The 22,827-nt window shown below is 43.7% G+C and overlaps 1 protein-coding gene and 1 long non-coding RNA gene across 5 annotated transcripts in view; one reads left to right on the plus strand and one right to left on the minus strand.

Annotated features, from left to right (window-relative positions):
- Positions 1-331: 331 nt before the first annotated feature.
- Positions 332-21,294, plus strand: LOC115400198 (uncharacterized). The gene is made up of 3 exons (XR_003932776.1): positions 332-415; positions 14,250-14,252; positions 21,284-21,294. It is a non-coding gene; the product is annotated as an uncharacterized LOC115400198 (long non-coding RNA).
- LOC115400188 (septin-4) overlaps positions 1,462-22,827 on the minus strand; it is a 41,362-nt gene continuing 19,996 nt past the window's right edge. The window contains exons 1-11 of one of the 4 annotated variants that reach the window (XM_030107903.1): positions 19,256-19,410; positions 6,296-6,392; positions 6,085-6,171; positions 5,863-5,986; positions 5,629-5,763; positions 4,792-4,909; positions 4,570-4,671; positions 3,796-3,892; positions 3,526-3,688; positions 3,297-3,396; positions 1,462-1,663 (exon numbers count right to left, since the gene is read on the minus strand). In XM_030107903.1, the coding sequence (XP_029963763.1) occupies positions 1,595-1,663; positions 3,297-3,396; positions 3,526-3,688; positions 3,796-3,892; positions 4,570-4,671; positions 4,792-4,909; positions 5,629-5,763; positions 5,863-5,986; positions 6,085-6,171; positions 6,296-6,392; positions 19,256-19,258 (1,095 nt within the window). In that variant the 5' untranslated portion in view covers positions 19,259-19,410 and the 3' untranslated portion in view covers positions 1,462-1,594. Of the gene's footprint in view, positions 1,664-3,296; positions 3,397-3,525; positions 3,689-3,795; positions 3,893-4,569; positions 4,672-4,791; positions 4,910-5,628; positions 5,764-5,862; positions 5,987-6,084; positions 6,172-6,295; positions 6,393-6,702; positions 7,097-13,491; positions 13,525-19,255; positions 19,411-22,827 lie in introns of those variants that run through there. The other 3 variants (XM_030107902.1, XM_030107900.1, XM_030107901.1) reach the window with 3 other exon arrangements.

A 22,827-nucleotide genomic window follows, 5' to 3' on the forward strand; every position in this document is an offset into this window, starting at 1 on the left:
AAACATAATGGAGAGGAAAAGAAGACATTGGGAAAGGAAGCTGATCAAAACCATGAATAGAACAGGTTATTTAAAAGCGTTTCCTGTGTGATTGCTTCTCTGGAAAACGAGCGCCTTCTCAATGTATTAAAAGTTGCATAACTCACAGTCAACACTCAAAGAAGGCAAGTAAAGGTCATTGTCCAACTGTGCATGAAATTATATTCATATTTTATTACAATATTAGAATTTTTACATGTTGGCCTCTCTGTCCTCACTTCTTTTATAAATCTTTTACATAAATATACTCAAAAACATAACATACCAAAAGACAAATTTAATATTTAAAAAAAAAAAAAAGAAAAAGAAGGAAGGAACAGAAGCATAAACCAGACTCCGGGACAGAAGCTCGAGGAATGTCAGATTTTCAACAAAAGTTCAGAGCAGTCATATCATACCCAAGTTCAAAAAAAAAAAAAAGTCTGCAACATAGAAAAGACTGACAGAGACATATGTTCATCATTCTTGATCGCTACTCTTGGCATTAACAAAAATATCACTTTTAAAGGGAAATCCTTGCTTGTAAGATACGTGTTAAAGTAAGTACTCATCCGACATGGGAGTTCTCCTGAAGTGAGCAAAAAATATCTAAAACCAACCAAAATATATATATAAAAATCTGTTTTTGAAATTTCGTACAAGTTCAAAATCAAAGTGATATGCAATTGCAGTAACCTTCACATGCAAAAGATAAATACGCTGCATGTCCGCTAATGCAACCCCGCCTTTAACTCGTCACTTCATACAAATCTAGGGTCTTGTCTTTTTAAAGTTTGACTCTGAATCGACCACTTCTTTAGTTTTTGTTTTGTTTAAAGGTACTTTATGTTACATCTTGACATGACAATCTGGAAGTAGCTTTCTGTGAGATTACCCTGACCATTGAGCAAAGCGTCATGGCCTCGACTACACTGAATGTGCTGAAGAATCAACCCTGACATGAAGTGAAACAAACCCCGGAAAATAAAATCAAAACAAAATCACCATACCTTTCAACATCATCCATGTGAAGCTCAGCAGTTTAGGGAGGTGTTATAAAACAAAACCAGCAACACATGAAAGGTGGAAAACTGTTGGAAAAAAAAAAGTGTAGTATAGAAAATTAAATTATTACAGTATATATGCATGTTGACCTATAAAGATAGTAACAATAAACACTTGCACCATAAAAATTTACTTAAAAAAAAAAAAAAATCACCTGTACTTTGATGTAAACCTCATAAACTTCATAAACCATCCCTGTGATCATGTGGCTAAATAAAGACTTCAGATATGTGAATGTACTAATTCCTGTTTCACACAGCGGAGTGGAGAGTTCTGGGCTTTGCAGCAGTGGCGTCGTTAACGTCAGAGATCCTGGAGAGGTCGAAGGTGTCGGGACATCTTACCACCTCCTCAGCAGCTCCCTGAGCCGCGTGGGACATGCTGTTGATGAGGCCGAGTGGACGCTGGCAGAGTGGAAGACGGGTTTGCTGGGTACTTTTCTTTTCTTTTTTTTTTTTTTTTGTATCCCAGTGAAAGAAAGACATGTACACAGCGTGACGGGAGCTCTGGGTTAATAGCCATCTTTCTGAGTGATCATGTTGTTCTGGATCCTCTGCAGCATCTCCTGCATCCGCCGCAGCTGTGGAGAAAAGAAAAGAGAGGGGTGTTACTATCATGGTGGACGTACTGCAGCGGAGCCGCGCGGGGTTTAAACAGGGCTAATTGTTCACACATGAATACGCTGATCGCAAATCAATAACACTCGGGAGATCGGCCATCGCTTTGCTGGTCACGTGACCTGCGGTGAACTGCCGCAGGATCCTCCGCCTGACCTTTAACCTCAAGACGACCGGTGTGGCACAAACACATTTTAATGCTGGAAAACTGTTCTGCCACTTATGTTGAGTTTTTTTTTTGTTCGTGGATAATTCAAATCTATTTTACAATTAAAATGACATTTAATATTCAATAACACAAACATTAGTTACCCGGCTAGTTGTATGTGCTTTCATGTTTGTAGTAAAATATGTTAAATGAATGAAACAACCATGTTTATGTTTTGCAGTAACGTTACATTGTATTATCTCATCATGTTTACACAAAGAAATAAAAAAAAAGAAACAACTGAGGAAGAAAAGACTCTTTATTTAAAATATAATAAATAGGGAAGAGGAGTTGGAGGGGAACTTGAGACACAGTGGTATTGCATTTGTATTTTTTTATCATATCAGCATATTTTAGGTTAAACTTTTCTGATCGTTTAAGCCAAGAAGAGGCTTCTAATTTGGCTCATTTCATGTTTCATTTCACTCTAACTTTAGGTGTTTGTCTTGTAGCTACAGATTTAGAATAACAGGAATATCTAGGTCATGTTACTTTTCACAATAATACTGCTGAAAATATTTCCCATAACAATAAATAGTAAGTATTATTTTGTCTTTTTAAATGAGAACTGATGGGGGAGTATTGTAGATCTGAGTCAGATCACCAGATATTTACAGCATGTTGTATTAAAACATGACTGGCAGTCCTGAATCTGATTGGATGAGATCAACGGGGCGGCCGACACTCTGCCTGCCTGCAAATGACATTTACACATGTCAAAGAAAAATCATAATAAAACACTTTATTGAATGTGGAGCAGGTCTGTGAACGTTCCCATTTCATTCTGAGTGCTTCAGCTTCTGTACGTCAGAGGCCGGTGTGTCCATCGGGGGGCAGAGTGGGGAAAAAAGGGGCTGGCAAGTGGTAATCATTGGGATTGATGTAAGCTTCTTTATGTGTTAAACTGTTCGAATCTGATTCAGGTGATTCAGCTCACCTTTAATTGATGAGTTCTGCGTGGATTAAATTAAACCAAGCATCTTGTGCTCCTGCGGCTGAAGCTATAGCTCTATAAAGTAACGTGCTTGTGCTTTCAGAGGGAGTGTTGATCCAATAATGTTGATGTGGCAGATTAGTATCTAACCCACAGCTCAGACTGACAGGGGAGGAGAGCTTTGTTATATTATCACACCACTTCAGATTTTTCATGCTTGATTGCCTTCTAACCACAGAAAATGTTGTTTGGTTAAATTAGAAAAAAACAACAACAATAACAACAACAAAAAACAAGTTACAGTCGACAAAGTTCAGAGGGCTTCGTCGTCTATCCGACGTAAGAGAGTCTCTGAGCCGGGCTGAGGCTCTGAGGGCTCGTGCTGCTCAGACTCCTGCTCGTGGCCGTGATCGTTCTGCTGATGCGAGTCCAGTTCGTGCTCGGCGTGCCGTACCTCCTCGTCTTTCTCTCTGATGAGCTTTTCCGTCTCGCTCTCCGACACGCCGGGCACCACGGGGATGGGGAAGTCTGTGCCGCTCTCCCTGGTGAGTTTGCTGCAGAGAAACGGCGGTTGGAGAGACGCTTTAACGAATTACAGCAAACAGACCTGGATGTGTCCTCCCCCAAAAACAACAGCTTCGCGTGTGTGTGCTCGCCCGGCCCGCTGCGGTGTGTGATCATACTTGCGGTTGCGCTCCTTGACCACCATGCGGGTCATGCTCTGGATGCAGTGGGCTCTGTAGTTCTCATAGTGACACTCTCGGGTCACGTCCTTCAGGTCTTGCATGTGTGTGCGGACGAGCATGTTCCTCAGCTTCACAAAGTCACAGTGCGCAGAGTTTTCCACTGTGAAAGCAGATTCGACCGTCTTCACAAATCAAGAATTTCCACTGTCGTGCCGCAAAGTTCAGCAGATGAATGATTTACAACTGTCAGTCTGAGCAGGGACACACCTTCTACGATGCCCCAGGGGTAGAGGCGACCTCGCACCCGCTTCCCTTTGGCCTCCACCACCGTGTTGCTGCCAATTACTGCAAAGGGAATGCTTTCCTTGAAGAGAGAAGAGAAAGAGATGTAAATCTGAAGCAGTGCAGGATGTCTATGGGTCAACAGAGAGACTGGACGGATGCAGGCTGTGCTGCACTGCAGTGTTCACCATGGATTTGTTTTCTTTATAGTTCCCAATACACATCCCCACTGCTCTGTTTTCTGCGGCAGCTCCCTCATCTCTGTTTAATCCATCTGGAGGAACGCTTCACAGTTTTAAACACTAATGTGGAAAGTTTATTCTGAAGCTCGCGTCCGTCGGTTCCATTTCGTCACACTGTTTTCACTGGAGGGCAACCGAGGACGGAGGCACACAGAGATACACCGACTGCATCTCCTCTGCCAGCGAGCGATGCGAGAAGGGTGGAAAACGGTTGACGTATCAGGACTGGGGACGTCTGCACTGGACTGAGTGTTCGGTTGATTACATTGAATCTGTTTTAACTTCACTACGTTTACGAACAAGAAAGCTTTAACACATTTTTTCAGTTGAATAATTGATTGATGTGTTAAAAAAACTGAAAAGAAGAAGAGAAATTTTTTTCCTGGTGTTCAGTTTGCTATGTTATGTCAGTATACTGATGTCTACTGTGGAATCAACTCGAGAGCCCTGAGGCTTCTGCCCCAAAAGGCTGAAATAAAGAAATGACAGCAGGCTGACAGACAGCTGCGAGGCGCACCTTCAGCTCGTAGTCCTGCTGCTTGAAATCTTCATCCTCATCAGAGTCACAGTCGGGGAACTGGTAAATCTTGATGCCGTACTGCTCAATCTCTTCTCTGATCTGCAAGAAAAGATCTGATGTGAAAACTCAACTTTTACAACGTAAATTAAACTGACTGACATCACAAAAAGAGCTGCAGGCCGGTGATCGGTTTGCCTTAAAGGAAACTGTTTCTCTTGCCTTAATTTTCTTTTTCTTGACCTCCATCGGGGTGAGCGTGTCTGCTTTGGCGAGGATGGGGACGATGTTGACCTTCTCATGCAAAGCCTTCATGAATTCCACATCCAAAGGCCGGAGACTGGAAGACACACAAACGAAGTTCATGAAGGAGAAATGTTGAGATGCAATAGTTACATCAAGAGATGTTTTACGTGAGTGCAGCCTGCTTTGCTAGATGAAGTTCTACATGAGATTCTGTGTGCTTGCCTGACAGAGAGAAAGTTCAGGTTGGGTTTGGGGAATTATGCATGAGTCTCATGTTCTCCCTGAGTTTGTTTTGAACGTCTGCCTCTCTGTGTTTGACTCTGGAGCTGGTGGTTTCCAGTCATGAGAGGAAAGTGGGTGATCGGTCAGTGGCAGCAGAGGTTTATCACTGGTGTATCTGACCGGTAATGACGGTTACACACCAGCAGGGGGAGCCCTTTCTCTATACATGTCACTGAAAAGCACTGCAGCTACTTTGGTTTTATGGTCCAGCAGTTCTTTGATGGGGACAGTGATGTGAAACAGTGCATGTGCACAAATGCACTGAAAAGCACCGCATCAGCACAGTACAATTGATTTGTGTGAAGGCGCTGCAGCAGATGTAAATCCACCTGAAGGCAGCAGAGAAGTGCCTTAACCGTGAGCGAGAGACGCTGCATTAACAATTTATGTGGTTGAATGCACCGCAAGTAAAGACTGGTGCACTTACATGTACGCATTAGTTCCTTTACTCAGGTTGTGAGTTAAAATGAGTGGATTAATTATAGAAAGGTCTCGTGGGCGAGCTGGACGAGAACGGGAGCTTTATCATACCCGTGACCGAAAGGTGAGATGAAATAGAGGCAGCAGTGTACGCGGTTGTCCTGGATGTTCTTGCGGTTGAGGCCGCTCTCGTCCCTGAAGTACTGCTCGAACTGCTGGTCGATGTAATCGGCCACCGGCTTCCAGCTGGAGCAGAAACACACAGGGATGCTCATTCTCCGAGGCAGTGCGGATAACAGAGCTGAAATCAGATTTAGAGTCTAAATAAAGGCGTGTGAAAGGTACCACTCGGTGTTGTTTACAGCATCTCCAAACCCCGGGGTGTCCACAATGGTGAGCTTCAGCTTGACACCTTTCTCCTCAATGTCCACAGTGTGTTTGGTGATTTCCACTGTTTGTGTAATTCGCTCTAGTAGAAAGACAACAAAGGAGCTTCAGCTTCAAATATCAGAGCACGTAACCTGCACAGCAAAACCTGAGTCGTCAAAGCAGAACCAGCTTCCTCACCTTCAGCATTGAGCAGCTTCCTATCTTTGTAGAGATCTGTGAGAAACAGGCTGTTGACCAGGGTGGACTTTCCCAGGCCAGACTCACCTTCAAACAGAGAACAACAAAGAGAAAACAGCAAGGCTCGACACTTAGTGATTAGCAGCCGTCCCTTCAAAGTAAGCAGGGGGCTGAAGATCAAATGTCTGCTGATGTGCACAGCGGGATTTACCTGCTACCATGAGCGTGAAGTCAAAGCCTTTCTTGACTGACTTGCGATGGACCTGGTTTGGCAATGTCGCGAAACCCACATATTCCTTGTCTTGGTCCTAAAAGTAAATAAGAGTTCTTTGTGTAAATGGACGTTATATGGATTTCTGTCTGACTGTGGTCCACTTCAGTTGTTCAGTACAGGTTGTTTCATTCACAGTCAACTTCCCCAAAATCCCCAAAAGAATCGAAGCTCGCCACAAAAATATGAGCTCAAACAAAACAAAAATTCAACTTTCTGGTTCAACCTTCCACAACAATATAAATGTTTCTCTACAAAACGCAGTTCAGCTGTTCAGCCGTGCTACAGACAGATCTGAAACACTCAGAGCGAGTTCCCCCTCTCCTGACAGCTCCTCCTCCTGTTACCTCGTTATTGTCGTACGGGTCAAACAGGCCCCAGGGGCTCTTTGGCCTGGAAGGACTGGCGGAAGACGGCAAGTCAAACTCCACACTTTTGCTCTGTGGCAAACTGGCGTCTGACCCTGAATCTGACTGGGCCCTGCCCGCCGCCGGGGGCCGCAGGTAAGACGGGGTGTGTGGGCGGTCTTCGCCCTCAGCCTCCCTGTCTGCGTCCTGATCCTCGTGATCGTGATGGTGCGTGTGGTCATGGTCGTGGTCATGGTGGTGGTGGACGTGCCCTCCGTGATGCTGAGGGTCTTGCATTATGCTCTCCACTTCCGAGTCATCTGAGTGGCTTGAATGCTAGAGAGACACCGACGTCAAAGGGGTGGATGGATGGACGGACGGAGCGGTGCAGAGGACGGAGGAGGTGGAAGGAAGGGGGCAAACACAAAGGTAAAAAAGCGGGTGGACGAAGAGAAATCAGCTTAGCTAGTTAGAAAAATGTGTGGATGGGTTTTCAGTGACATCTCCAGCGTATATGGCAGGACTGTCAGAAACAATGACGGATCGTGTTACAGACGAACACTGACTCAGAAGATCTCTGGGTTGTTTTGAATACGTGTATTTTTTTCATCTGTTATCAGCTTTCCTGCATCACATGTTTGAGTCTTCTGACCACTTCTTATATTTTGCTCAACAAAACAGTTTCTTCCTGATTTCACAGTTTACAATATCATAAAGGAATTAAAATGGTTTTTCTTTGTTAAAATACATTGAAGGAAATAGCAGATGTTCCACAGTTCAGGCTGAAGTTGAGATGGTCTGTTTGACCCTGGGGAGTTATTGGGGGCGTCACTGATACCTGCTGAGCATCATGGTCCCTGCAGTGGGCTGGGGAGGCGGGGCGCGAGTCGTGCTCGTCTGAGGAAGACGGAGCCTCGTGGTCACTGTCCTCCATTGCAACAGGGGCTACAGTGCACTCTGCGATCTCCAACCAGACAGGAGCGCACAAGTGGGAGGGGGTTCAGGGCGGGTGACAGTAGTGGGGTGTTGAGAGGGAGGAGACGGGCCCACAAGTCCACGATGAAGATACGAGGCGCACGAGGTTCAAGAGTCACGAGGAGTGTGACGAAAGGAGTGAACACGATGAAGGTGAGGAGAGGACAAGGTAAAAGATGAGAAAAAAAGGATTAAATAAATGCAAAAACAAATCAAAATATGAGACAACATACCATTTACCACAGAAATGGTATGATCGAAAACACGAGTGACTGATGCAGAAACAAGATTTCCGTAAATTCCAATGTCGACATGAACTCCTGTGGTTTTGTCCTATTTAAACACTGGAAAGTCAGCTGGTACGTTCAAACATCCCTGCTGCAGGAGTATAATGGAAGAAACCATTCAGTGTTTGATGGGGAGTCAAACTACCAAAATAAAACTCACTTCCTCTCAAAGAGATTAGTTTAGTTATCTTTGCCAAACTGGCACCAAACTTTATACTTAGAATTCTGATATTCTCCCCACTGTTAAAACATCAAAGCTCAAAACGCAGCTCTTGAAACACTTTTTCTTTCCTGCTGCATGGTTTCCATCCTCCACTCCTGGCCGACAGCTTTCATTATGTGTGGGATCGAGAGCTTAAGGGCAGAGGAGACATTGATAGTTTCCCAGTTTAGGAAATCAGTGACCTGTTTTCCGGCGCCACAACCAAACCACTGAGATCAATGTCCAGCATGGTTCCTTCTGTGACCTACATAGAACACACGGTCAATCGGAAAGCGCCAACAGCTTTGAAGTGACGCATAATATAATTTCCCACATTTATCCTAAATATAGTGCTAAAAAAACGTAATAGCCACTGAGGAGAGTAGCAATCAGCACCACCAACATATAATCAACAACTCCAGCTTGTAAAAGAAGCAAAATGAAAGATCAAACTAATTCGATTTCAGAAAACCTGCAAAAACTGTTCAACATTTCTTAATGTACAATCTCACCTCCTCTCCTCTGCCGTCTCACCTGTGGTACCTTTCACCAGCGCGGAAATCCTCTCCCTCTCGTTTCTGTGCACACTGCTCTTCATACCCGCTCTAGCAGGCAGCACGGCGCTCAGACCGGCAGCCCCGGCCTTTATACGCCTCCAACCCAGGGGACACGGCGTCCTTCAGCTGCATCGAGCCACTCGGTGCCCCGCAGGGACGATCAGCAGCATCGACGAGCAGCGCGTCACTGATCAAAGGCCACACACTGACCCACACACGGAGTGAATCCTCTGAACCAAGGGTCACCGGGGAGAGCTGAAGCCCCACCGCGGCCTCGTCCAGCTCCTCTCATATCAGACAGAAGGTTTAGTTGATTTATGAGGTTATGACCAGCTGTTTGGATCCTCATTTTAGTTAAAAGCATCTTGTCAGCAATCATGTAAAACTGTGAAAAGCACCCAAATACTGTAAAATATACACTCCACTTTGATAAGAAGCAAACTGTGTTATTTTTGATAAAAAGTTCAAATATAGAAGGAAATGAAACATGCCCAAACACTCTATTAATATACGTATCTGTAATTTATCTCAGAAGAATAAACAAAGAAGGATAAGTAAGCCCTATTTATTGAAAAAACAAAACAGAGAAAAAAAATAGCATCCTATGTGTCCCAACATTAACCTGGATACACCAAATGAGAAAGCCAAGCTGCTTAATATAGCTGCTGTGAAGATGTTAATGAGCCCACTAATTGAGCAAATAAATGAATTAAATATCAAGTATTTACATGCTGATGTACATGGGTTCACACACACCGCATTAAACTTTAAAGCAACTTCCTCATTTGTAAGCAAATGTATTCAGCGAGTTCCTTCAAAGTAACGATCACCTCACCAGGGTGGATTGTCTCAGTTCACCAGCATCAAGCCTCAAATACGTCTCTGATCCTCCGACTTCACTGGAACCATAATACCACTGCTTTTCCAGCTATTTCTGCAGTCTCAACATATAAACTTGAAGCCATTTTAAATTTGGTAGTGATAATTACGGCTTTCGATTACAGAAATAGTAGTAAATACTTATGAAGTGTTGTAATCTTTAAATCCAGCTGATGAGGCAGAAATTACTGTGAGCAGGTTTCAGGATTAATTCTCTCCCAGCAGCTTTGTAAGGCAAAGTAATTAAGTCGAAAGAGGAACATGATGCAACTTTTTCCTCCTTCCGAACCAGCCAGACATTCGGTCCATCTCCGTCTTGATTTAAAAGCATATATGGGGTAAAAGCAGTTACAGCTGAAAAGGTTTAACAAAAGGAATTTCATTAAAAATGGGATCATACCTACAGTGTGTAAAATGAAGCTACTCCTGGCCTCTCTAAGAAATCTCACTGGAAAGACAATTAACACAGCTGAAGAGGTGAAGTCAGGAACAATCAGAGCTGCTCGGTGTTGCTGGCACACTGTTGCACCAAAGAAGGAAAAAAGTAAAACTTCATGTCCCGTTAAGTTTATCCAGACGACTTATAATTCTGAAGCAAACCCCGAAGAGCTTCTCCATGTCTTCTCTAAGTCGCTCCTGTCATACCGAGCAGCAGCAGCAGCAGCAGCAGCAGCAGCAGCAGCAGCAGCACTTCATCCTCAGCCTGGATTTATTTCCACTGAATTGCACTTTTCTTAAACTGGCTCATTTCCATGGACTGCAATGCAGCTGAAAGTTGCTCTCAAAACTGCAGATATTCGATCATATTAAACATACCACCACAGGCGGTTCAAATATCAGAACATTTCAAGAGATCAGCACTACCTCCCTCCAACAAGCTGTGTGTTTTCTGTGAGCAGACTTGTTCAAAGCGAACACAAAACGTACACTTCACTCCAAAGCCGATAGAGAGGCTAAATCAGACCATTTTGTGTTGTGTGAGCGGCATGAATCAATAAGCTTAGGAAGCCCGGATGTGATTGATTTTAGAATTATCCTGAGTTTATCGTAACTAACAGAGTTGATGGTTCTTAGTTGTATTAAGTGTTATGTTGTAGTCAGTGCGTCACACAGCATCCCACAAATTCCTCACAGCCACCTTTTTCTCAAATATTAACTAATGATGTGGAAAACGATCCCGTAGAACCCCAATAAGACCGAGTGGGCTCTGACACCAGTTTCTCAGATTTTCCCTTTGCCGCCGCACAAAGCGTCTCCAGTGGAATGAGTCTCAGCTGAGACCTGAACCAATTACTATTTCCAAAACAGGCTGAGGGGTTAATTCCTCCTGAGCAATGAGGAAAATGTGTCATTGGTAAGATGAGAATAATAGAGAAGAAATCACCCTCGAACCAGGTGAAACCACAGTGTGGCTGGTTCAAGCCCAAAAAGGCCTGACGAGGCCCAACAATAACACGCCCTGCGAAAACAACACGGCTCGTTTTATGACAAATATTCCTGCAAAGAAAGTAAGACAATCCAAGTCTGATTAGCTTTAAAGACTTCCTCAAATTACTTCAAATGCTTTAAAGACTTCCTCAAATTGCTTGAAAACATTTATCCACATTTTCTACATAGTCAAATAAATGAGACAGGGAAAATAAAACAATGGTATGCAGCGACATTAAGCCTGGGGTAATAAGGGGTCTTCCTGGGGTTTGATACACGGTGCGTAACGGACAGAGCGTAGTGATGAAGCCTCGACGTGAACCCAGGACGCTTCGCAGCCTTGAGGAGACGACATCCAGGAATGTCCTGTCAAAGTGGGGCTGAAGCAATACTTCCACTCCAGAGCTGTTTATTGCATAAACAGTCCAGACCAACGGATTCAATCAATTTAATGACATTTAATAAGCAGTCTGAAAGGCAAGGAGTAAGCGGCTGTACAACTAAGAACACTAATCCTTTGTAGCCTTTCAGCCAAAGGTTATCAAGGAAACCTTCACAACCTCCTGATCATGTCAGGGAGCTGCTGCGGCGCATGCTTTATGGTGGGACTAAAACCTCCGCTGCTGACCCATGCGCTCCCTGAGAAACAATTGTAGGACATGAAATCCGGCCGAACACAAACAAGTTGTGCGTTTGGCCGCGCTGCTTTGTTACTGTTGGACGGTGGCAGTGGGTTCGGCTGACACGCAGCGCTGATGGATGATGATTTGTTGCAATAAACGCGGCTCTCGAGGGGAAAGCCCTCTTCAAACGCTCCCCGTACGACATGGGAAATGCAATCAGAAGCTGCCAGGAGTCATAAAGAACCATACAGCATGTTGGTATTGACCTTCGATGATGAAAGCACGCCGCGGTTTGCAGAGGAAACGCAGTCGACAGACTCATTCATAACCCGGCTCCAATAATTGCTGCGCTGTATTATTCACTGTATGCTTGATCTTTTTTTCATGACAAGGGTGGCCCTCCGAACAAGAAGTGTCACTTTAATGTATGCTCGCAAAATATGAACGCTGGTACAGTGACTGCATAACTACACACCAATCGGCCATAACATTATGACCACTATCAGCGTGAAATAAAAACTCATATTCTCTCCTGATCAACGGACCTGTTGATGGGTGGAATGCAGCAAGGAACATTTTATCCATGTGGTGAAATACAGAAAAAAAAAATTATCAAGGGAAATTATTTCTGAACGTTGATGAAGGGATAACTGTGTTGACAGCTGGGACGAATCATCCTCAAAACTGCAGCTACTTGTCGGGTGCTGCCATTCTGCAGCGCTCAGTATTTGATCAAAGTGGTCCAAGGAGGAAAAGTCGGTGAACTGACGACAGGGTCACGGTTGGCCCAGGCTCACTGATGCATGCAGGGAGTAAAGGCTGGCTTGTGTAGTCTAATCCAACTATTGAATCTCAAACAAAACAGATGCAGAACTTAAAGCTGGTTCATACAATAAAAGTTGCCAGAATGCACACAGTTTGCTGTTTAATACAGTCATGGGCATGTGGCTAGAACATCATGAATGAAAAAGAATCAAGAAGTAGGATCATTACATATACTAGAAAACCTAACCTTGTGTACATTGATCTTGAAGAACGTGAATGGAGAGGAGGGCACATGCTGAATACCAGTAAGGTTTCTCCTTGTGATGAGGCCAGCAGCAGGTGGTGAAGTGAGCCATGTGGGCTCTGTGTGAATGCTGTGGTTGTTTGGATAGTTATAGCAGGGCTCTGTGTGAAGCTGGCTCAGTACGGAGGGAGAGAGAGAGAGAGAGACAGAAATAGTCCCCCCCCTCCACCACCACTCCACCACCACTACAATCTCTCACAGCTCATGCAAATGGTCACGTGACCACAGCTCCACAATATCACTGCAATAGAAAACAAGTAATGCTGCATATGGTACATGCAAGATATAGAGTGCTAAGATATACTCAGATATCTTAGCAATAGCATCCCTGTCCCAAATGTGTCTCGCTGTCAACTGAGAAACATTGTCTTCCTCCACCAGAGGCTCATTCATAACACTCTCAATGCATTAGGCTGTCATCTGTGGTCAATACATGCGTCAATTATGTAGTTTTAGCTTCCTTGAAATGCGCATCAAGTAAAAGCTCGAAACATTTCATGCATAACAGATATTCTGGATGCTCTCAGTATTAGACAGAAATGGCCAGGACTTGTTAAAAAAATCATATCTGGAAAAAAAAGCATGATCTAATTCATTTATGTGCAGGATTCAGCTTGCGTGCAGCTTCTTCTGTATCATGTGAATTCTGACACGACATGCACGGCGACAACCTGCAGCCGCCAATGATGGAAAGTCACACAGAAAAGAAAAAAATTGACAAAGAGTTGCGCTTGAGTGCAAGCTCGGCAAAAGCAGAAGCAACACATACCTCGGTATCACTGTTTGTTTCCATAGTTGCTGCCATATCATGAACTAAAAACCAGCAGGAAGGACTCCTTTGGTTTTATCCAGAAAGCACAAGTTAAAAAAAAGAAAAAGTAAAAAGAGCTTAAAGAAGCCTCCGAGAGGGAGTGCAACCTCTTGTTTTTCAGGGCAAAGTTACATAAGCACATCTACCATCCTTCTCTCACTAATCACACAGCATCCAATTTTCTCCTGAGCATTCTCCAACACTTTGCCTGTAAACATCTTTATTTAAACAGGTGCATGCTCGATCACTGCCTCCCTGCATCTGGAGCCTTCCAGGAGCTCCACCCTCCTCTCCAGTTTTGGCCAATCTGCAGTTGAATTGCAGACGACTGACAGTCCTGTGTGTGTGTGTGTGTGTGTGTGTGTGTGTGTGTGTGTGTGTGTGTGTGTGTGTGTGTGTGTGTGTGTGTGCGCGTGTGAGCGTGCGTGCGTGTGTGTGTGTGTGTGTGCTGCTGCCATGCCTTGAGAAAAGGAGCTATTCGACAGAGAAAACATCTGCCCCGTCGACTCGCTACAAGCCTCTTGTGCCCTCATTCCTCAAGCCACCCTGTGAGATCAACACATCACTGACTTCTCTCACACACACACGCATGCACGTATCCACGCACGTACGCATGCACAAGCAAAAAGTAGATTAGTCAGAAATTGATTTGTAGTCTAAATAGATCATGTCTTGACAAACAGTGATCCAGAGACAGGAAGTCAAAAGAAACGAAGAGTGTCTGAGCGTCAGACGATAATAGCAGCTTCGCTTCTCACAATGGCCGTCACATCGGCCCAGACCTCCCAGCTGGCAGTGCCAGGGCCAGAGCGGCACAGGCTGAGTGTGAAGCCATGGTGGGGAGAAGAGGTGACTTGTGGGCTACATGCTACAACTAATCTGTTTATCTGATGCACACGCTCTCTTTCTTGCTCACACACACACACACACACACACACGCGCGCGCGCGCGCACGCACGCTGTTAAATGGGCCACAGCACAAAGCCCCCCCCATTAATCTTGATGAATCTCTGCTTTGCACGTCTTATAATTCTTAAAGAAAAGGGGTTTTGTGGCTGAGCTGCAGTGTGACGTTTTGTACAGAAGCAAATGGGTTCAGTAGCAGTGTACGTCATTTTCACTTTCTTTTGTACACCGCCACATGACTGCGTTTTTGGATTTCACAGTGTTCCTTTCCCAGAGAGTTTCCATTTCCTACCACTGTCTAGGTGGACAAAGAAATATATGTAGCTTGAAAAGTTCAGCTCGTGTTGAGGCTGGGATCTAATCTTTAACGGCTTCAGGGAGAGCAAAAACAGGAGCGCAATTCAGCTGAGGATTCATTTTCTGCCTATGGAGGGAAGAACTGAACGCAACATGATCCCAATCTTAATAGCTCTCGGAGTAAGTGTGCCAACTCATACAACTGTAATAACTACCATAAGTAGTAGACAGGGAGCAACACAAATAGCATCAGGTCGACAGACATGCCAGTCCGGCAAACCACACAGTAGGCAAATCTCACTTAAATCCTCATTTCATGTTATGCATGTTCACAATTGACCTAGACGAGAGGCCGAGGAAAGCGGAGGAAGAAAGAAAAAAGAAAAAAAACAGCAGGAGACAGTACTTCCTGTAAGGGAAGATAGTGTCTGGGGGGACGACTACCGGCCGGCTTTAATCCTCTCTGGCTGCATCACATCATGAGGGTGATTATCACGGAGAGTCTGAAAGGGCTGACGGAGCCCGAGAAACACACAAACTCAGATGTACAGTCTCAGACTATACACACACACACACGCGCGCGCGCGCACACTCGGAGTAACCTGTATGTTATGCTGGATACACACATGTAGCATGCAAAGGCATGGCACAGACACAGATGAGACAAACTCGACGTGACAGTGAGGAGCTGTCTATCGGCGCTGTGAGGATCACATTGCCAGTTGTAATTAAACAGTCTCTTTGTTTACACTGAGGGGCTGTTTGGCTCTGGGCCGAGGGGACTGCAGTGACTTTCTAGATAAAAGCCCCTGCACTCACACCAGCAGCCAACGCACGCCATCGTTCGCAAACGCTGAGGAGCAAGCCGACTGAGTAGAAACCAGTATTTTCAGCTAAATGCATGTGTGTAAAACATGTCTGCGTGCAATGCCAGCATCAGGCTGTTTGTGCATTTTCCCCTACTGACAATCTGTAGAGGATGCAGCCTGGTCAGGGGAGGGAGGGCAGTGCCACCTGCTGCTAACGACAGGAAACAGTCTGTGCCGCAGCAGATCACTGAAGCACCGGGCTTCACTCGCTGCTGGAATGGGTTGAAGGCTTTTTTTGGCTGCAGGCATGTTGACTTTTACAACCAGATGATGCACAAATGCTCCTGACAACATCAAGAGTGGCTATTCTATTTTCATACTCCTGTCCACCGTGACAGTGAAATGACATTTACAACACCAGACCAGTTGCCATAAAGTGGCTGAAACAAGATACTTGAGTCATTGTAACCTGAACAAGGAGATCTGACGTGTCGTCCAGTCAGTGTATCCGACAGACCTTAAAATAGCTGATACTACAAAAACTTAAAAAGTGCTTTAAAATTATCAATGAAAAACAAACAAATAAAAAAAAGAACACAAACACAGATAACTAATTGCACATTCCCTTATTTTTTCTGGGTGACATTGTGCTATGAGAAACACGTAGAAAACTCAACGTAAATATGCAGAAACATTGAATTTAATCACTTTTTCTCTTGAGCTGTCTGAGAAGGTGGAAGAATCTTTCTATTAGTACAATAAATCTGGCATCCACGCTGCTGCCCTTTGAAGCAGATATCCACCATCTCTGTTAGAAACATAAATATTGTTCCACAATGGCCAGGAACGAGGAGCTGCTGGATTTGCTGAACTTACACTTCCTACACTTCCTCCTCCATTCAATTAAGGATCGTTATCTAACAAAGAGAGATTCCTGTTGGAAAGGAGCTAAAGCATTTTCTCACTTTGTTTTTTCCCCCCCTTAAAACGGTGGCATACTACAACAAAGACTCATGTGCCTCTGGGAGGAGGGGAGAGTTTCCACTGGACGACTTAAAGAAAGAAAAAGGCTTTCCCAGATTACAAGTGTTGGAATTCCATTGTTCATTTGCAGCCATACCACACATTACAATCAGCAGTCATCGGAGGCTTTATACACGTCTGGGAGGAACTTGGCTGTCATCCGTGCTCATGGGTGGCTGGGTTTATGGGCTATGTTCACGTGCTGTTACGTGTGGTTTATCTGGCATTTAAATCCCACGAACCTCAACAAAATAACAACGTATCCTACAGAGAGTACGAGATACCTGAAGTTTGTCTCTCACAGTCATTTAAGCTATAAAAGATAACGATGAGAAAAACAGAACAGAATAAGAATAATTGTTTCCATCTGAACTTTGGGGTGTTTGCAATCTCCTCTGCATCATTAACGGTAGTGCAGATGGTGTAAGGCACATTGGCTAAATTAAGGAGAGCATTGTTAAACGTAGCAAGCAGATTTAGAGATTATCAAAATCAGCTTTGCACAGATGCAAAACAGTGAAAGTCACTTCAAAAGAAAACGCTAAGGGCCTGCTTTCCACTGATTCAAGTAATTGTACTTTATTCTGCTACCTTTGGCACGGACCCGAACATTTTAATGAGTTGTAATGTTTATACTCAGCCATTACTCAAAATGAGAACCAGTAACTGACTCACAGAGGGCTGAGCAGACCGCTGCTGAATCATGAAAAAGAAAACCTTAGAACAAATTGTAGGACTGAGTCCAGTCTACAAAGATGGCAAAGGTGTTTATTTAGTCTGTTGCACCCATGCAAACAGACACTAATGCACCTGTAAAGCTAAAAGCAAAGAAGTAGTCCAACATCTGGTGAACTCTGTGTGGCCTGGTCAAAGGAAGTCAGTGGGATGTGTGCAGCTTCGCTTTTGCTACACTGAATTCCAGCCCGTCTCGGTCCCACATTACACGAACACAAAACTACCTTGTGTGATTTTTGGCTCCTGCCGAGTCTTATCACCACGCTACTGGAGCTGGAACCTCAGACCGACATAAACACTGCTCATATTGTGTCTCCAAGTGATTCAATAAGAGAAATTACATCAGCGTCTGGACTGGGTTTCCTGAATTCGCAGAGGTGGTACGGGAACAGAAACAAACATCAAGAGGCTGAACGAGCACCACATTCATTATGTTTTCAGCAGCAGATTAAGAAGCTGCAGTCAGCAGTGCCCAAAGGCAAACTGTGCTGGAGGTTGACTTTTTATTCCCTCATGTGCTGTATGGAAAACATGTAGACTGAGGTGTAAACGTGCACCAGAGGCAATTTACGCTCCTCTAAAAGCTTACCATTTTATTACATTATTGTTATCAGTAAATCTGTTCTGACAGAACAATCAACAGGTTTCAATGCAGCTGACCAGAGTGTGTACTAATCTAACTATTTCAATTCTTTCACAAATATTTTCTTTTGTGTGTGTCCATTTATCCTGTTTGACAACTATACAATAAATCCTATTTCTTTTGTATAGAACATTTGTCATGCGTAAAACCTCAAGGACTTTCATGTTGGGTTGGCTGGCATCATCTTCCTGGTAATTGAGCGATTCAGACTGGGTTGTAAGGAGCTCCTTGCTTCTTCCAGCATCGTTGATTGACAACAAGCAACAGCAGCATCCTGAATGTGAGCCAACATGAAACCTGTGCACATCCCATTGTGTTCTGGAGTAAGACGCCACTGGGATAACAAGCTGCAGCTTGCACTGGTCTCACACTGATCTTTAACTTTTCAGAAATCTCCCAACAGATTGGAACTAAAAACTTCTCGTAAAGACTCAAGAACTTTCGAGTACTGAGTTACATCTGGGCTTCATATGAGAACGATCCAGCGAGAGCAGATTTCCCTCCACGTGGTCGAAGCTGTCTCAGCTCTTACTGGCTGTGGGTCGCTCTATTTCAATCCACAGAAGATATATTAGGACAACGTGTTGGAAGAACACTCTCAGAACAATAGTAAATGTGAAACGTTGACAGTAAATAACGTGACAGTACAGGACGCATGAAAGATGGTGGCGCTGACTGAGGTGGTGCCAGACGAGCTCGGGCTCCGACATGAGCTACACCTAACAGTCCCCTTCCTCCTTCTCGTCCCATCTGTTCCCCTCCTCCCGGATGTAATCCACGTCTCTAATCTCGGTGCCCATTCGCACAAAGAACCACAAGACACACACACATGCACAGGCACACATGGAAACCTCAACAGAAGTGCTTACACACAAACACCATGCCTTGCCAACTGACTCATCTGTGACTTCAGCACACGCAGCTCCAAACATACGTTGTTTTTCCTGACAGGCATGCAGCCCTTTAAAGAGAATTCACGCTCTTCTGTGTTGTGTTTCATCCTTTTGCCTCACAACTGTCTGTCATGCAGACTGTACAGCTGCAGATAACACTGCCACCAAGATATTAGTAATTTCAGGACATGCAGATTGCAGGCAGAAAGATGAGAGTAGACCGTTATTATGATGCCATCAGAAATCACAGCTTTAGAGTAAAGATGGCAAAAAGACTGTTTGGAGTACACTATCAATGTCAATAACAAAAAGGCACATTTTAAATCACCTCCGACTGCCTGAGTCAGAAGGCACGGGCCCGAATCGCTACGCTCATCTCCCTGCTCGTCACACTGCGGATGACACGCTACGCTTACCATTCTGCAGATGGCCAAGACGCACACACGGCTCAGCAGAGGACAGCGACAAACCCAGAGCTCCTGCAGGTCCGTGTGGACAAACCCTGTGTGCCTCCAGCTCCTGCAGAGCTAACCAGTCTTACAGCTGGACATTAATAACGTGAGGCTGCACTCACACTCGACTGAGGTGACGCTGCAAAAAAGAGCAGTGACAAAGGAAAAGAGGGAAAAGCTTCATCTGGGCAAGAGCGTCAGTTAAGGGAGTGAAACCAGCAATCCCACTAAAACATGTCAGGAAACGAGCAAATGCACATGAAAGGAGTTTTGTAAAACTCCTTTGAAAAGCTATGTTTGCCAGAAAATTAAGTAACTTCATAACTCTGTTTAAGAAATTCTGTCAAGAAGAAATTGGTCACAAAACACCATCAACCATCACCATCAATAAAATCAATAAAATCAGGGGTAAAATCAGGTGCAGCTGATCATAGCTGGACATGGGAGGACAACAGGACTGATCACAGCTAATGTTCTAGAAAAATAAAACCAAATGCTCTGTTTGGATCCTGTACATGATACTGTTTTGGCATTTTTATAAATGCACAGAAACTGCAAATAATTGAAATGTTTTCTGCTCTTAGAGTACAGCATGCTGCAAACCAGCCAGATAAACTTCCCCAACTTACTTGGGTGGTACCCAGCCATTTAGCCAAATAGACTGATTCTGATTCATAACAAGAGAGAGAGAGTGAGAGAGAGGGAGAGAGAGAGAGAGAGAGCATGTGATGGTAGAGCTTTAATTAATTTAATTAAGAAAGCGTGAATTCAAACACTCCTGACCCTTGATGCAGTTACAATAATAACCTGTGGCTCTATCTCACAAGACACAAAACACCGTGTCTGATGCCAGTTTTACATGAAAGTATTTCAAAATGTTAAATGATATGATAAGGATGCACTGTGCTGTCTAAGACACATGGGACTGAGGTACAAATGAATTTACCCCCAACAGTCAGAAGCAATGAAATGCACCAGTCACTTCAGAACTTTTTTTTTTTTAAACTTAAAAACAGTTTTCATTTGTGCTCAACGAAGCCAACTGTATCTAAGGCTGTCGTGTGTCTAAAAAAGAAAAAAAAAAGAAGAAGAAAAAATACAGGCTCTAGATCTGTATCATTTAAAACCACTAAATAACTTGCTTTAATGAGTTTTGTTAATATAAAATACAAACAACTTAGTATATATTTTCTATAAGCCATTACACCACTGTTGTGCACTGTCCGCATCTTGAAGATGCCTTCACCTTCGAGAAGTTGAAGTTTACGAATTCCGATGATACGATCATTAAAGGACTGGAATTGTACCAGATTTTTCTTTTATTTTGTGGTTATTTTGCTGTCAGGCTCTCCTGCGTCTGCCCGTCCACACGTCCCTGGTGCTGACGGCACATTTGTGGAAATAACAACCAGCCTGTGTTTGTAGTTCGGCCACTTTCGTTGAAAACCTGCAGAGATCTGTCAACCTCTCTGGCTGGCGTGCACAAGAAGCAGAGCATGATAATGTTTATTTTAACTGCATAAGCACTCCCTCACTTGAACAGGATAGCGACTCAGAATGAAATAAACAGTTTTGCAGTTTTCCAGTGAACTTGTAGGTGAAGTTTTTATGTATGTTATGGAGATGGTGTGATTCTGCATTCCTTTAATATTCCATAAAGCTTCACTGTGCATGTAATAAGAGCGCCACTTCTGCCTCCATGACGTGCCACTCAATCCAGGAATGTAAATCAACAGTCTGAAAAGCAGTGTGGCACATGATGTGTGTCATCAGCACTAACATCTCGAAAAAAAATGAGGTGTGAAAGAAAATGGTATATTCAGTGAGACAAATTGCAGAGTCCTGCAGAAGTTATACTGAAACCAGAACCCAGAAAACAATACTGAAGTGAATCATATGATTGTCATATTTATTAGCACCGCACAATATAAAATAGTTATGGAACTGTGAGAAATCTTCCATGCACTGCAAATTCAAAATGACAGAGCACAGAGCACAAATCACGGAAAATGACAAACCGTAGAGTTATTGTGACAGACAACATTATCATGTGATAACCTAATATCGTGCAGCCTAAATACTGATTTTCATTATGACATAGTTCATACATTTGGACATGGAAGCATTTTTGATAACAGTATATGGCACCCAGGAGTAAGTCAGATGGTACTAACCAGACTTGTAATTTTTAAATACTGTATTTACTGAATTCTTTCCTGAGAGTATGTGTGCATATTGGAGGGATGGGACCCTTTATATTGGGTTCACTGCAGATGGGAAAATACTTCAGCAATAAATTTCAGAGACGTTAGCCTGGTATTGTGAGCAGTTTGCCAGTTGTTCAGCTCATAACTGCCTTTGCTATGTTTCTATGGAAAAAGTTATAAAAAAGAAAAGTCAGGGATGGAAGAGTGACTTTGCAGCATTGAAAAGGTCCTGTGTTAAGAAGGTCAGATCCAATATTAAAAGATGAAAATATTTGGATCAACACAGATCTGAATGGATGGGCAAGTTCTACTCATAAGATCCATCCATCAATCAATCAATCAATCAATCAATCCAATTTTGAAAAATCATTTAGGATTGTGGAAGCTGCAGCCGATTCTGACAGTAGGCAAAAAGCAATGCACACCATGAAACACAGGGCGAACAGACAGACTAAATTCACAGCTTCAAGAAAATTAGAGTTACCAATACTTTTTATATTGACAACACTGGACACTGGGAACCTGGGAAGATCTACATGTGCACAGTAAGAATAAGCAATAATAATAATGGTCAAGCATGAAACCAAACCGTGGATAGTGTCACTGTGAGGTAAGAGAGCTCACCACTACACCACCATGCAGCCCTCTTATTGATACCAGACTTCAGAAAATAAATGCTCACTGAACACTGAAAAACCAGGCCAAGGAGTGAATATCAGGAAGATGCAGTAACAGTTCATGCACAGTGAATTGCCTGGATCTTTTATTCACATCTCGTCTGGCCAGTTTTGCTTTAATTCCTCAGTTGTTGGTCCACTTTTTCTTCAAATTATTGCATTCAGCTGCCAGGACCAAATGCACAAACCTGGCACGACGGCACAGTTTGAAGATAAAGTGAATTTCCACTGACCAACGCAGAGCTCATCTGGGACTGTGTGGAACCGGTTTGAAAGGGACTTCAGTCAGAAAGTTAAGTTGAGCAGAGTGATGAACTCTGCTGTGGAACGGCTCAAGGTCTCCGCACGCTGCTGGGCAGAGCAGGAACTGAGCCGCCGCCACACAATGTGACAGTCATGTTAGAGGGAAGGATGCGGACGAGGGGCAGGTTTGAGGGAATTAGCAGCAGTGAACGAGGACAGCGAGATGAAGAGTGGAAAGAGCTTGAAGCAATGTAGACACATGAAGAGATCCAAAGATTAGAATCCCAGCATTAACATTTTTTATGCTTCTATGTTGCTGTAAGACACAGAAATGTGACAAAATGAGAAAATTTTCAACATTTTGTCTCCTCATTGTAACTTGCACCATAGACTTGGTTAGTTTTAACTA

The sequence above is a fragment of the Salarias fasciatus genome, chromosome 14 (genome assembly GCF_902148845.1).
Source record: "Salarias fasciatus chromosome 14, fSalaFa1.1, whole genome shotgun sequence".
NCBI classification, from domain to species: domain Eukaryota; kingdom Metazoa; phylum Chordata; class Actinopteri; order Blenniiformes; family Blenniidae; genus Salarias; species Salarias fasciatus.